The sequence below is a fragment of the Zophobas morio genome, unplaced genomic scaffold (genome assembly GCF_036711695.1).
Source record: "Zophobas morio isolate AGI-343-1 ecotype UQ-CSIRO unplaced genomic scaffold, CSIRO_AGI_Zmor_V1 ptg000014l, whole genome shotgun sequence".
Taxonomy (NCBI): Eukaryota; Metazoa; Arthropoda; class Insecta; order Coleoptera; family Tenebrionidae; genus Zophobas; species Zophobas morio.
In genome coordinates this window covers 19,753,696-19,769,101 of record NW_026972119.1, presented here as the reverse complement: position 1 = coordinate 19,769,101, position 15,406 = coordinate 19,753,696, and the positions used below count along the sequence as shown (strand labels likewise).

The window sequence follows — 15,406 nt, the reverse complement described above, 5'->3', positions numbered from 1 at the left end:
CTAGTGCAAACACAATTTAACAATCAGGATTATTTAAATTAACCATTTGCTAGAAGATTTCATGAAATTCACTTAGCCAGGAAAAACACCTTATGTTTAATTACGAATAGGTCTCTGGATGCATATACGTAAGTGTTACATTATAACACTTCTAAATTCTTCACACAAGATTGCTAATAGTTCATTTACGGCAGTTAAACAAGTTCATTATACTGCGGACTGGCGGGGGGTTATGATATTTTCTCCCCTTAGGTGGTTATCATCGTTATCACGATTAATTCATCGGGGCATGTTTCGCAACGCCAGATTGATTAATTAATTAAGGCATGCCCCCAACGCTACAGAAAATTTACATTACCGAGACGCTTTTTTCTCGCAACGATTTTGGAATTTATATCCCCGAGACGCTTTTTCCTCGGAGCGATGATTGGATATTTTTGTATTTGTTTATTATGTGTTTTGTTGGGGTAACCAGTTCGTAGTATTTTAACTTCTCAAAGTAAATTATTTTTGAAGTAACCAATCATTTAGATCATGATATAATTTGGCATAATGTAAACTCTTTGTTTGAACCGTTGATAAAGTGTGGCAAAAATTAATCTCATGTAAATTTTGTTAACTCTGCAAATTTTCACATCATACAATATTTCTTTAATCTCACAATTTTAACCTCAGTAATTTTATTTGTTGTATAAATTTAATTGAACGTAAATTTCATGTTCTACAGTTCTAACCTCACATAACATTTCTATTTGTACAAGTTTATTTCACACCAGATCTTTCGTCTCATAAATCCTTGCTAAGTTTTGTTTTGTAAATACTTTGTTGATGAATGTTTTCTATCATATAAATTATTTGATGTCCAACTTTAATCCCACATAAGAATTATTTGTTGTTTAATATTTCACAAGATTGTATGGCGAATTTAAATGTTGTTTATTGCTCTTTGAAACTTTAACACTTGTTCAGTTGTTGTTAACATCAGAGTTATAAGAGATTAATGAATGTTTTAAAATGGAATTGAGGTTAAATGACACAGAAAACGTGGCAGAAGCGAGGTTTGGTTCCTAGTCGAGCTGGCGAGATTTATCGCGCCACCTGTACAAGTCCACAGGTTTGGATAGATTCAGGGGGCGGCCGCCGACGTTGTGAATTTCTCGATTTGGCCCAATAGTCGAGATCTTTGCGGGTTGGACGACCGTAATGGCCTAGTTCCGCAGGGCAAAGTTCGTCATGGGATATGCGTGTGGGGTAGGCTTTGCGATAGATAGAATCATCGTCGCGGGGGGAGAACAGTTCCAGACCGGTAGCTCAGACTCCGCTTATGCTACAACGCTCCAGGGGTACTTTTCTTGTGCTCCTGTTAACTGCCGTAACAAAAAAAAAAAGGAAAAGGAGATCGGCCGCCACACGCCTGTAATAACTTGTGTACTTGCATCCAGTTACTTGATTCAGCTTTTGCTTTGTTTTACTAAATTTGTGATATTCAAATATTGGAATTGATTCCAAACAGATGTACAGAATTTCCGTTTGTTCGTTTTTCGTGTGTGTATGTCTGTCAATTCGCGAGTGTTTTTCTTTCCCATATCTTAAGGTGTTTGAAATGTAATATATATGTCGTCCGGGAATAAAAACCAAAGGGGGTTTTTGCGCTGAGGGGTAATTCTTCGCAGCGTCTTTCCCCCTGTGAGGGTGGTGCCGTTTCCCCCCCTCCAAAACAATTTTTGTCTATTATTTCTTGCGCTCTCGACAGTGTATGCACTTGTATGAAAGAACGTCTTCCCGCCATTTTTCAAAAACAAAAAAAAAAAAAACACAACGTAGGTTCCTATTTGTTAGACGATCATAGCCAAGGCCAAACTTTGAATTTTTAAATTTTTTGCGGGCCTTTCAAACTGTTTTCAAGGTCAAATTTCAAGGCGGGAAGTTTGGGTTATCACAACACTGTGTTTCGTTTTTCAAAAAAAGTAGTCAAATTTTAGATTTTCCAAAGACTATGAAGATTGCTTCTCGTGGGTGGTTTTTAGTCAATTTGTTGGAAGTGTTTTCGTGATTTGTCTTTGCTGTCTGCAACTGAGTCAGGTAAAATATGACAAGTTTTCTAACTACAAAAAAAAAAAATGTCAAAAATATGTTTTAGTTACCACCACTAAGCTTCAATTTCTTTATTATGGCAAGTTATCTGACCATTTGTCTAGTTCAAGTTTATTTTTATTGCTTTTATGGCACAACACTTTTTGAAGAGGTAAAAAGAGCAATGATTTAATTTTTTAATCACGATGAAAAATAATTCTTGTTTTTAGAGCAATGACGTCACGAATGCCATTTATATGGGACAATGGTACCAACTTGACATGAGTGTACAGAAGGCTCTTGGTATAGTGATGGAACGTTCAAATCGACCCATCATTATTACCGCTGGAAAAATTCTCAATTTGTCTTTGGAAACATTTACAACGGTATAATTCATACTGATACGGATCTAGTTTTAAACCTGTAGCATTGTAGATCATAAGGAGATCTTATTCACTACTAGCAGTGCTACAAACCTACTAAAAACATTTTAACTTAGTAATAATTTTTTTAACTTATTAGCATCACTATTTCTAATAAAAAACATAAGAAAATCACCCATTTTAATTTAAAGCTGTCACAACACAGTGTTCATTTTGTGAAAATATACTACGAGAGATACATATCATGGGGGTAACGTATCAGTATATGTTTTAATTTAAATTAAATATTAATAGCTGAACCACTTGTTCAACCAAATTCAAATTTCCCGCTCGAATTTATAACCTACACCACCGATAACGTTCTAATCTGTCAAATTGTGTTACGAATAACAAAAAAAAATGTTTTTAAACAAAATATTTGCAAATGCCCCTCGTGCCCACCACCGATACGTAGTGCCACCCTTAACTAAACTCTTTTTCAGAACGGTTGTGACACCTCGAATCATAACCTAAAAAAGTTACTCTTTAATTTTTTTCCAGGAAAGTACTGAAATCGAAAAAGCGCAACAAGCGTCCTTAGACAAGCAAAAATCGACTATTTTTGATAAGATCATATCGAAAGAAATTCCATCAGATATCATTTATGAAGATGACCAGTGTCTAGCTTTCAATGATGTTAATCCACAGGCTCCGGTGCATTTTCTGGTTATACCGAAACGTCGCATCCCGATGTTGGATTCGGTGAAGGAGGACGATAAGGAGGTGCTTTTTTGTGTGTAATTAATTGTTTGGATATGATTGTGTGCTTTTAGTTGCTGGGTGACTTGATAGTCCGAGCTCAAAAATTGGCTCAACAGCGTCTGCCGAATGGTTATCGGTTGGTTATAAACAACGGAAAGCAAGCTTGCCAGTCGGTTTATCATTTGCATATACATATTTTGGGGGGACGGCAGCTGCAGTGGCCACCAGGATAATTTAGTGTCGGTTTATAGCAAATTTGTTGTTTTGAGTGTTTTTTAATGGGGTTATTATAAAATTTTTGTTTTCATTGGTATTTTATTGTATGAGTTATTGTTTAATGTTTTTTTTTTTGGAGAGAATAGGATTTAAAGTGTTATAAATATTTACACATGAGAGGTAAGTAATTAAATATGAGCAGGTATTTACATAAAAAATGTAGGTAAAATAGCTACTTTTGTTGTTCTTTTTGAATAATTTTTATTTATTATGTATTGATTTATTAGCATTTTTTTATTGATTTATTTTTATTTTTTCCCCATTTTTTTAACTACTGTATTTAGAGATTTCGATTATTTCGATTTTTTCACTTTTGAATTTTCCAATTTCTTGATTTTTCGTTTGAATTTTTTCTTCAATTTTTCGGTTTTTCAAATTTATAAATTTATCGATTTTTCAATTTTACAATTTTTCGGTGATTCGATTTTTTAATTTTTGGATTTCTCAGTTTTCCTATTTTTCGATTACGTACTCCATTTTTGATTTTTGTTGTTTTTCGGTTTTTATTTTGCAATTTTTCGTTTCTTCAATTTTTGGATTTTACAGTGTTTTAATTTTTAGATAATTGAATCTTTATATTTTTCAGTTTTGACATTTTTCGTTTCTCGATTGTGAATTTTTCCATTTTTTTCAATTTACGATTTCGCAATTTTTCGAGATTTCAGTTAGAAGTTTGATTATGAAATTTTTACTTTGGCAAATTTTCGATTTTTTAAATTTTCCCGGTATTTAATTTTTTGATTTCTCGGTTTTTGGATCATTCCATTATTCTGTTCTCGGTTTTTTGATTTTTAATTTCTCTATCTTTCAAATTTTCGTTTCTTTAGTTTTTCCCTTTTTTTCAACTTTACGATTTCGCAAATTTTGGATTTTTCAATTATTATCAGACCTTTCAAGTTTTTTAGATTTTTGATGTTTTTATTCCCCGATTTTTAGTTTTACTATTTTTTTATGTTTCAATGTTACAGTTGTAGATTTTGCAATTATTCAGTTCATCGATTTTTCAATTTTATAATTTCATATTTTTTTGATTTCTCAGTCTACAGATTTTGTTCTCTCTTGATTTTGAGTGAATAATTTGTTAATCTGTCGCTTCTTAAATTTTTTGCTTTTGCATTTCTTTTTGATTTTTTCGATTTCTCAATTTTCCTGATTTTTCTCCAATGTTCGATTTTACATTTTCAGAAAATTATTTTTTTCAATTTTACAGTTTTGCAATTTTTCGAGATTTCTATTACATGTTAATTTTTTTATTTTTAAAATTAATAAATTTTCCAGGTTTCAATTTATCAGTTTTTTAATTTTTAATTCTTTCAGTTTTTCGATGTTTCTTTGCTACAATTTTTTGATTTTCCAGTTTATCAATTTTTGGATTTTTCAATTACTGTATTTTTCTATTTTCAATTTTAATTTTGACTTTTCCAATTTTTATAATTTTGCAATTATTGGATTTTTTGCAATTATTGGATTTTTTGCAATTCTTAAATTTTTCGAATCTTCAAATTCTCGATTTTTAATTTTTCAATTTCTAGGTTTTTCAGTTATTGCATTTTTTATTTCTAGTTTTTGATTTATAATTTTCCGATTTTTCAGTTTTTTGTTTTTTCAATTTGTTTAATTTTTTCAACTTTTCAACTATTCATTACTTCAACTTTACGATTTCGCAAATTTTCGATTTTTCAATTAGCATACTTTCCAAGTTTTTGATTTTTTATTTTTCTATTTTCCGATATTTAATTTTTCGATGTTTCGGTGTTCCAGTTTTAAATTTTACAGTTTTGCAATACTGTAATTTTTTACTTCTCAATCACTGGATTTTTATTTTTTCTATTTTTTGTTTTGAAATTTTTACATTTTGAAATTTTTCCATTTTTAGATAATTTAGTTTTCTGTATTTTCAATTTTCGGCTTTCAATTTTGCCATTTTTTATTTCTGGGTTTTCAGTTTTTAGATTTTTCTATTTTGATTTTTTAATTTTTCAATTAACCAATTTTGCGATTTTTCTTGATATCCAAATTGCCGATTTTGCAATTTTTCGTTTCTTTAGTTTTTCGATTTTACTATTGTTAAATTTTTTGATAATTTAATTTTTTGTGTGATAAATTTTTGTTTCTGAATTTTTTCGACTTTTCAAGTTTTTGATTTAATTGAACTTAACGATTTTACAATCTTTTGGATTTTGAATTATTAGATTTTTCATTTTTCGATTTTCTATTTTTCCACTTCCCGATATTCGACTTTTGAATATTCTTAAGTCTCAATGTTCCAATTTTAGATTTTACAATTTTTGGATGGCAAGTATTCCTATTATCGATTTTTCAATTTTTAAACTTGCAATCAATTCCTCGATTTTTCAACATTTGTATCTTCCAGTTTTATAATTTTTTAATCTTTAGCTTCTTAAATGTTTTTATTTGCATTTTTTTCAGTTTTTCAATTTTTTCAGTTTTTAATTTATTAATGCCTCGATTTTTAATTTTTCGAGTTCTCAAATTTTCAGATTTTCACTTTCTCCAAAGTTCAATTTTTAGTTTTTCTCTTTTTAATTTGCAATTTCTAAATTGTTCAAATTTTTCAATTTTGCCATTTTTTGTTTTTTTTAATTTTTAACTTTTTTCAATTTTACAATTTCGCAACTTTTCGAGATCTTAATTATATACATCTTAAATTTTTAATCTAACTTATTAAATTTCCCAAATTTCCAATTCTCAATTTTTCAATTTCTTAATTTTTAATTCTTAGAGTTTTTCGATGTTCCTTTGTTACAATTTTCGATTTTGCAATTTCCCAATTTAGCAGTTTTTCGATTTTTGAATTACTGCATTTTTTTATTTTCAGTTTTTAATTTTGACTTTTCCGATTTTTAAATTTTATAATTTTGCAGTTTTTAGATTTTTTGCAATTTTTCGATTTAAAATTCTTCGATTTCTGGATTTTTCAGCTATTATTGCATTTTTTTATTTTTAGTTTTTGACTTATTGTTTTCCAAGTTTTTAATTTTTCATTTCTTTGGTTTTCTATTTTACTATTTGTCAGTTTTTTTGATAATTAAATTTTTTGCTTTTTTAGATTATGTTTCTTAGTTTTTTCAATCTTCTAACTATTCATTACTTCAACTTTACGATTTTGCAAATTTTCGATTTTTCTATGATTATATCTTCGTATTCATTTTTACAATTTTACGTTTTCAGTTAATTTAGTTTTGTGTGTTTTCAATTTTTAAATTTGACCATTTTTGGTTTCTTCAATTTTTTCGATTTTTAAATTTTAAATTTTTTTCAATTTTATAATTTCCCAATTTTTCGACATCTCATTTGCATTTAAAATTTTTTATTTTTTAAATTATTAAATTTCCCAAGATTCCAATTTTCAATTTTTTAGTTTCTTAATTTTTAATTCTTTTAGTTTTTTTTTTTTGATTGTCCAATTACTGTATTTTTCAATTTCTCAATTTAGCAATTTTTCGGTTTTCAGTTTTTAATTTTGACTTTTCCAATTTTTTAATTTTATAATTTTGCAAATTTTGGATTTTTTGCAATTTTTAAATTTTTCAAATCTTCAATTTCTCGATTTTTAATTCCTCGATTTTTCGATTTTTCAGTTATTATTGCATTTTATAGTTTTTACTTTTTGTTTTAGAATTCCGATTTTTTTATTTTTCGTTTTTTGGTTTTGGATTTTACTATTTGTCGGGTTTTTGATAATTACATTTTTGGTTTTTTCAATTAAGTTTCTTCATTTATTCAATCTTTCAACTGTTCATTACTTGAACTTGACGATTGTGAAAATTTTCGATTTTTCTATTACCTAATATACCTTTCAAGTTTTCGATTTTTTATTTTTCGATTTTAATTTTTTTTCAATTTTACATAATTTGTTTTCTATATTTTCAATTTTCGATTTTCAATTTTGCCTTTTTAAATTTTTCGAATCTTTAATTTCTCGATTTTTAATTTTAGGATTTCGCAAATTTTCGATATTTCGATTAGATTTTTCGATTATTCGATTTTTCTAGTTTGATATTTAATTTTTTCAGTTTTTGATTATCCATTTTTTCTATTTTTTTGGTTTTTAATTTGCTGATTTTGCAATTTTTCGTTTCTTTAGTTTTTCGATTTAATATTATTCAATTTTTTGATAATTTAATTTTTTGTTTTCAATTTTTGTTTCTTGAATTTTTCGAAATTTCAACTTTCAATAAAATTTCATTTTATTCAGCTTTACAATTTTTTGGATTTCCTATTTTTCTATTTCCCGATTTTAAAATTTTGAATGTATCTAACGTTCCGTTTTCTCGATTTTCCAGTTTTTAAATTTTTCGAATGGTTTTCTCGGTTTTTCGATTTTGCAATTTTGTAACTTTTTGATCTCTCAATCACCCAATTTTTCATTTTCTCGATTTCAATATTTCAGTTTTTCTAGTTTTCAGTTTTTGGTTTCTACAATTTTTCGATTTTACGATTTTTTAACAAAATGAAATTGTGTCCGAACCGAAATTTTGACAAAAAAGGTAAACTATTGGAGATTTTTTATGTTCTGGTATTTTCGCAGTAGAGGTAAAAGCTTCTGGACGGGTCCATTTGCGAATTTAAAAAAGGGAACCGTACTAGTCGTACCAGTAAGAGAGTTCATTATTCTGTGTAGTGTTTTGTGTTTCTTAAACAAATGTAAGTGAAAATATATTTTTTAGAATGGCCTTATTTCACAACACAATGATACACCACTGGTGAAAACCTACCTAAGTGAATTCAACATATCCTTCTCGTTGTGTTTTTACTCTAAAAATAAGAAAACCTGAAAAGCACAAAATTCACTTCCTATTTCCCCTCAAAAAATATACTCTATAGGATAATTTACTACAAATATCTGGAATTAATTGAAACAAAGAATAACTATATAAAGCCACCAATACAGATGTTTATGTATATGTTGCATAAAAAAAAAAAAAAACTCTACAACGTTTTTCAATTTATTTCAGAAACTATAATGTCTAATTACTGAAAACTTATCCCCTCCAAAACTGAATGACGTCACCTCAAAATATTGCTAAGCAAATGTCATTTGAAAGCTATTTTTAAAGTTTACAAAAATAAAAAGCAAAAAAATTACAGTTGAGTTTCATTTAAAAAATCCGTTAATGATGCAATTTACTGCACAAATTTACTAGAATTTCTTAATCGTCTCTGCAAATTAAATAAACACGACCCTTTAACCGCAGACTGGACGAACGTATTTATGTGTACCTAACGGAATGGATTAATTGATCCACCAACGAACAACATGCAACAATAAAGCGCACTGAAAACACATGTTTTCTTCCACCCATTTTTAAAAATTCAGACACGCCACTAGCTCGCAAAGATAATCAATTTACCGTAATTATACACATAATTACGAGTTATGGAATCTAGAAACTTGCTATTTTTTTTAGTGTGACGTGCTACAATTACAGGTATAAAACAACCAAACACAAGAATTTATCGACGTACAGGTTGAAATAAGTGAAACCTGTAGTTCAAAATGAAAGATTTATTAGTGGAACGAAGTTTTGGGTTTTATTTAAGAATTCTTCAGTTCCTTGGCTACTATCCACCTGAAAAATATAAAAATCTGTACGCGATTTATGCATACATTGTGTACTGTGTTTTTTCAGTACCTATACCAATCCTGGCGACTCTGAACCTTGTACTCACCGAGAATTTAAATTTGAGCAAGATATCCGAAAATGCTTTCATCATATCCCAAATGTGTGGTAGTATATTTAAACTGTTACCTTTTATTAAAAACGCAACTTCCATCAAAAGAAATATTTACACTTTAGAATCACCAATTTTTACAAGCTACACCAAACAGCAAGAAGTGATTATTGATGAGTGTGTCTACACTTGTAGACGAAATTGTCGCACTTTTTTTACACTTGTTGTATTCGCTGTTATTTCATGGACCATGATTCCATTCTTTGAAGACGAAATGAGACTTCCGATTGATATTTGGTTACCATGCAATCTTAAGTCGAATCCAAGAATATTTCGACTAGTGTTTGTTGTTTTAGTTTTTGGTTTGGTACCCATGGACTATTGACTTTACAATTTGTGAGTGTCAGTTCTTGCAGGTGTTGGTAATTGTGCCCATGTGAATGCTATAGTTGATACTCTGCTTTCTGGACTGCTCTGTCATGCTATACATCAAATCAGAATATTGAAAGACAATCTACAATTTCTTGAAGAAAGTGCCTTGAAAGAAGAACAATTTAAAAACGAATTTATTTATCGTAAAATTTCGAAATGCGTTGGTCATCATGAAGCCATATTACAGTAAATATGCTAGTGGTCACAGAAAACTATGATTTTTTTTTGTTTTTAGATTTGTAGCAAACTTTGAGGATCTTTACTCGTCGGCTATATTTAGCCAATTTCTGGCCAGCATTGTCGTTATATGTATTACTTGCTTGCAAATGACCATGTTAGAACCACTGACATTTCCGTTTTTTTCTATGGTCATGTTTCTAATGACAATGTTCACAGAAATTTATTTTTATTGCTACTATGGTACAGCTCTCTACGAAGAGGTAGTCTAACTTGGTCACTTAGCTGTTCATGTTATGACCAAATTTTAGAGTAATACTCTGACCAATGCTATCTACACAGCAAAATGGTACGATTATGACCCAAGATCTAAGAAAGCCTTAATTATTTTGATGGAGCGTTCAAAAAAACCAATAGTTGTTACAGCTGGAAGAATTTTAGATTTGTCTTTAGACACTTTTATTAAGGTGAGTGGCTTAAATTTTTTAATTCTTGTTTTTTGCGTAATTTTGGTTATAGATTCTCAGACGGGCGTATTCTTTATTGGCGGTTTTCCAAAATCAGTGAAAGCTTCAGATTTTCGTAATCCGTCCTATGAGTTACACAATTGAAATAGCTGTCTCAAATTTCAAGTTGGTTGATCAGGTGTCAATATTTTAGAAATAGCATGTACTTGATTACCCACTTTTGTGTTACTGTATTAGATTTAGATTAAAATGATGAAAATTGAAATTAAAAATAAAATTTACGAAAATGAAGGTGTTGATGATTTTTAAGGTTTATTGGTATCACTTTCCAGGCAACACAAACTCTAGCAGTATGTAACAAAAAATCTAAGGCAGTTATACAGAGTCTTGACCATTTTTTCAGAATCGTTCAAACCAAATATTTGTAAAGTCTTGCTGTGGGACAATAGACACCTATATGTTTGGAGTCAGTACGTCGAGATCTATATTTGAGAATTTTTTTTGTGGATTTTTCGGCAACTTTTTCAAAAGTTGAAATTTCTTACTCTTGAAAATTTCGACCCATTTTCGAGCATTTTCAAAAATGAGCTAAACACTTGTTCTTGTAGATTTCGACCTCTAACGTTACTCCGGTTTCATTTCTTCGATAACTACGACCATTTTTTCGGAATCGCTAATTGAAATATGGAAATTTTTTGGATTTCTTAAAAAACTTGAATTTCAAGTGGAATATTGTGGAAATCGATATCCAAGGCAACAAACACGCTATATTTTTCGAATTTGCATGTCGCGGTTTATATACCAGAATTTTTTGGCAATGTTTAGGTAACTTCTTCAAAATCTCAATTTTCCGATAACCCTTTTGAAAATTTCGACCTATTTTCGTCTATTTTTGAAAATTACCTAAACACATTTTGTTATAGATTTAGACTTCTAGAAGTTACTTCGAGTTTCGTTTCTTCTGTAACTGGTAGTATTTTTCCGACGTCGTCCATTGAATTATGGCAATTTTTAAGATTTCTTAAAATACTTGAAATTCAGGCCGAACATTTCGGAAATAGTCATCCGAGACCCCAAGTACGCTATATTTTTCAAATTTGCACGTCAAGATCCATATCTCAGAATTTTTTGAAGATTTTTAGGCAACTTTTTCAAAATTTTAAATTTCCAATTCATTCCCTTACGAAAATTTTGGCCTATTTAGGAAAATCTTGAACTATTTTCGACCATTTTCGAAAATTGCCCAATTGTAGATTCCGACCTCTGGTAGTTACTTCTGGCTTCTTTCTTTCGAAAATTGGTACCACTTTTTCGGCATCGCTCATTGAAATACATATAGCAATTTTTAGGATCGCCTTCCTAGACCCCAAGCACGCTATATTTTTCGAATCTGCACGCCAAAATCTATATCCCAGAATTTTCTAATTTCTGAAAAAAAAATAAAAATTTTAATCTATTTTCGACCATTTTCGAAAATTACCTAAACACATTTTTTTGTATATTTCGACCTCTAGTAGTTACTTCCGGTTTTGTTTCTTCGATGGCTGGTACCACTTTTCGGGCATCGCCCATTGAAATATGGCGATTATTAGGATTTCTCGAGAAAATTTAATTTCAAGCCCAATATTTGGATAATGGTTATCCAAGACCACAAACGCGCTATATTTTTCGAATCAGCGCGTCGGGATCTAGATCCCATTATTTTTTGAGGATTTTTGGGCAACTTTTTAAAAATTTCAAATTTGCAATACACTCTTACGAAAATTTTGACCTATTTAGACCATTTTCGAAAATTACCTAAACACCTTTTCTTGTAGATTTCCACTTCTAGTAGTTACTTCCGGTTTCGTTTCTTCTATAACTTGTACCACTTTTCCGGTATTGAAGTATGTCAATTTTTGGGATTTTTTAAAAAATTTCAATTTTATTCCGAAAATTTCGGAAATAGTCATCCACGACCCCAACCACGCTATATTTTTCAAATTTGTACGCCAAGATTCATATTTCAGAATTTTTTGAGGATTTTTAGACAACTTTTTAAAAACTTCAAATTTCCGAAATTTTTAAAATTTTGACCTATTTTCGACCAGTTTCGAAAATTACCCAATTGTAGATTCTGACCTCTGGTAGTTACTTCCGGCTTCCTTTTTTCGAAAATTAGTACCACTTTTCCGGCATAGCCCATTGAAATACATATAGCAATGTTAGGATCGTCTTCCTAGACCCCAAGCACGCTATATTTTTCGATTCTGCACGCCGAAATCTATATCCTAGAATTTTTTGCGGATTTTTAGGTAACTTTTTCAAAGTCTCAAATTTCTAAAAAAAAAAAATGAAAATTTTAATCTATTTTCGACCATTTTCGAAAATTACCTAAACACATTTTCTTGTATATTTCGACCTCTAGTAGTTACTTTCGGTTTCGTTTCTTCGATAGCTGGTACCACTTTTCGGGCATTCGCCATTGAAATATGGCAATTATTAGGATTTCTCGAGAAAATTTAATTTCAAGCCCAATATTTTGAAAATGGTTATCCGAGACCACAAACACGCTATATTTTTCGAATCTGCGCCTTGGGATTTTTAGGCAACTCTTTCAAAATTTCAAATTTCCAATTTCCGAATTTCCTCTCATTTCGACTCATTTTTTACAATTTTCGAAAGTTAGCTAAACACATGTTCTTGTAGATTTCGACTTATAGAAGTTACTTCCGGTTTAGTTTCTTCAATAATTCCTAATATTTTTTGGCACTGCCCATTGAAATATGACAATTTTTAGGCTTTTTAAAAAATTTGAATTTTAGGACTAAAATTTCCGAAATTGTCATCCGAGACCCCAAACGCGCTATATTTTTCAAATCTGCACCTTAAGATCTTTTGAAGACTTTTAGGCAATTTTTCCAAAATTTAAAATTTACAATATACCTATAAAAATTTCGACCCGTTTTCTGCCATTTTCGAAAATTACTTAAACACATTTTCTTATAGATTTCGACCTCTAGAAGTTATTTCCGGTTTTGTTTCTTCGATAACTTCTAGCATTCTTTTGGAATCGCCCATTAAATTTCGGCAATTTTTAGGATTTCTTAACAAAATTTAATTTCATGCCGAATATTGCGAAAATGGGTGTCCGAGAGCACAAACACGATATATTTTTCGAATTAACGTCGAGATCTATATTTGAGAATTTTTTGTGGATTTTTAGGCAACTTCTTCAAAATTTGAAATTTCTTATACTCATGAAAATTTCGACCCATTTTCGAGCATTTTCAAAAATTAGCTAACCACATGTTCTTGTAGATTTCGACCTCTAACGGTACTCCGATTTCATTTCTTGGATAACTACTACCATTTTTTGGAATCGCTAATTGAAATATGGAAATTTTTGGATTTCTTAAAAAACTTTAATTTCAAGTCGAATATTGTGGAAATCGTTATCCAAGACAACAAACACGCTAGAGTTTTCGAATTTGCATGTCGAGGTTTATGTACCAGAATTTTTTGACAATTTTTAGGTAACTTTTTCAAAATCTCAATTTTCCGATAGGTATCCATTTTTGAAAATTTCGACCTATTTACGACTATTTTTGAAAATTGCCTAAACACATTTTCTTATTGATTTCGACCTCTAGAAGTTACTTCCGGTTACGTTTTTTCGATAACTGGTACCACTTTTCTGGCATCGTCCATTGAAATATGACAATTTTTAGGATTTCTTAACCAGATTTAATTTTAAGCCGAATATTTCCAAAATGCTTATCTGAGACCACAAACACGCTATATTTTTCGAATCAGCGCGTCGTGATCTATATCCCAGAATTTTTTGAAGATTTTTAGACAACTTTTTCAAAATCTGAAATTTCCATTACGAAAATTTTGAACAATTTTCGACCATTTTCGAAAATTACCCAAACACATTTTCTTGTAGATTCCGACCTCTAGTAGCTATTTCTGGTTTCCTTTTTTTGATAATTGGTACCACTTTTCTGGCATCGCCCATTGAAATACATGCAGCAATTTTTAGAATTTCATAAAAAAAATTAATTTTAGGTCCAAAATTTTCGAAATTGTCATCCGAAACCCCAAGCACGCTATATTTTTCTGATCTGCAGGTCAAGATCTATATCCCAGAATATGTTTGAGGATTTTTAGGTAACTTTTTCAAAATTTCAAATTTCCAATTTTTCCTCTTAAAAAATTTCGACCCACTTTATACAACTTTTCAAAATTACCTTAACATATTTTTTTTGTAGAGTTAGACCTATAGAAGTTACTGCCAGTTTCGTTTCTTCGATAAATTCTAGCATTTTTTCGGAATCGTTCATTAAATTGTGGTAATTTTTAGGATATCTTAAGAAAATTTAATTTCAAGCCGAATATTTCGAAAATCATCTTCCTAGACCCCAAGCACGCTATATTTTTCGAATCTGCACGTCGAAATCTATATCCTAGAATTTTTTGAGGATTTTTAGGCAACTTTTTCAATTCTCAAATTTCTAATAAAATCTCCCTTGTGAAAATTTTGACCTATTTTCGACTTTAGACCATTTACGAAAATTACCTAAACGCATTTTCTTGTTGATTTCAAGCTCTAGTAGTTACTTCCGGTATCGTTTCTTCTATAATTCCTAATGATTTTCCGGCATCGCCCATTGGATTATGGCAGTTTTTAGGATTTCTTAAAAAATTTGAATTTCAGGCCGGAAGTTTCGGAAATCGTCATCCGAGACCCTAAACACTTTATATATTTCGAATCTGCACGTCGAGGTCTATAGTCCAGAATTTTTTGAGGATTTTTGGGCAACTTATCAAAATTTCAATTTTCCAATCGTCGTAACAAAAATTCCGAGCCATTTTTCACAATTTTCCAAAATTATTTAATCACATTTTTTTGTAGATTTCGACATATACTGCGGAGTTACTGCCGGTTTCCGTTCTTCTGTAACTCCTAATATTTTTTCGCCATCGACCATTGAATAATGGCAATTTTTACGATTTCTTAAAAAAGTTGAATTGAAGGCCGAAAATTTCGGAAATAGTTATCTGAGACCCCAAGCAGGCTATATTTTTCGAATTTGAGCGTCAAGGTCTATATCCCAGAATTTTTTGAGGATATTTACGCAACTTTTTTAAAATATCAAATTTCCGATACAGCCGATA

The 15,406-nt window shown here is 30.1% G+C and overlaps 2 protein-coding genes across 4 annotated transcripts in view; both read left to right on the top strand.

Annotated features, from left to right (window-relative positions):
- The window catches only part of LOC135128611 (adenosine 5'-monophosphoramidase HINT2-like), a 60,773-nt gene extending 57,269 nt beyond the window's left edge, over nucleotides 1–3,504 (top strand). Inside the window, exons 2-4 of one of the 3 annotated variants that reach the window (XM_064055533.1) lie at nucleotides 2,837–2,942; nucleotides 2,997–3,218; nucleotides 3,269–3,504. In XM_064055533.1, coding sequence (XP_063911603.1) covers nucleotides 2,856–2,942; nucleotides 2,997–3,218; nucleotides 3,269–3,430 — 471 coding nt within the window. In that variant the 5' untranslated portion in view covers nucleotides 2,837–2,855 and the 3' untranslated portion in view covers nucleotides 3,431–3,504. Of the gene's footprint in view, nucleotides 1–2,621; nucleotides 2,707–2,797; nucleotides 2,943–2,996; nucleotides 3,219–3,268 lie in introns of those variants that run through there. The other 2 variants (XM_064055534.1, XM_064055532.1) reach the window with 2 other exon arrangements.
- A 5,916-nt stretch (nucleotides 3,505–9,420) lies between these two features.
- On the top strand, nucleotides 9,421–10,382 carry LOC135128864 (odorant receptor Or1-like). Its single transcript, XM_064055941.1, has 5 exons — nucleotides 9,421–9,532; nucleotides 9,587–9,788; nucleotides 9,838–10,042; nucleotides 10,091–10,246; nucleotides 10,299–10,382. The coding sequence occupies exons 1-5, from the start codon at nucleotides 9,421–9,423 to the stop codon at nucleotides 10,344–10,346; spliced, it is 723 nt and encodes a 240-aa protein (XP_063912011.1). The 3' UTR covers nucleotides 10,347–10,382.
- Nucleotides 10,383–15,406: the final 5,024 nt, after the last annotated feature.

What these genes read in the sequence shown, in the direction of transcription:
- LOC135128864 (XM_064055941.1), top strand. Translation starts at nt 9,421, where the DNA reads ATGATTCCATTCTTTGAAGACGAAATGAGACTTCCGATTGATATTTGG. An exon ending in GTTTGTTGTTTTAGTTTTTG is followed by an intron (nt 9,533 to 9,586) that starts GTTTGGTACCCA and finishes CAGTTCTTGCAG; the next exon opens with GTGTTGGTAATTGTGCCCAT. An exon ending in CTTTAGACACTTTTATTAAG is followed by an intron (nt 10,247 to 10,298) that starts GTGAGTGGCTTA and finishes TTTTGGTTATAG; the next exon opens with ATTCTCAGACGGGCGTATTC.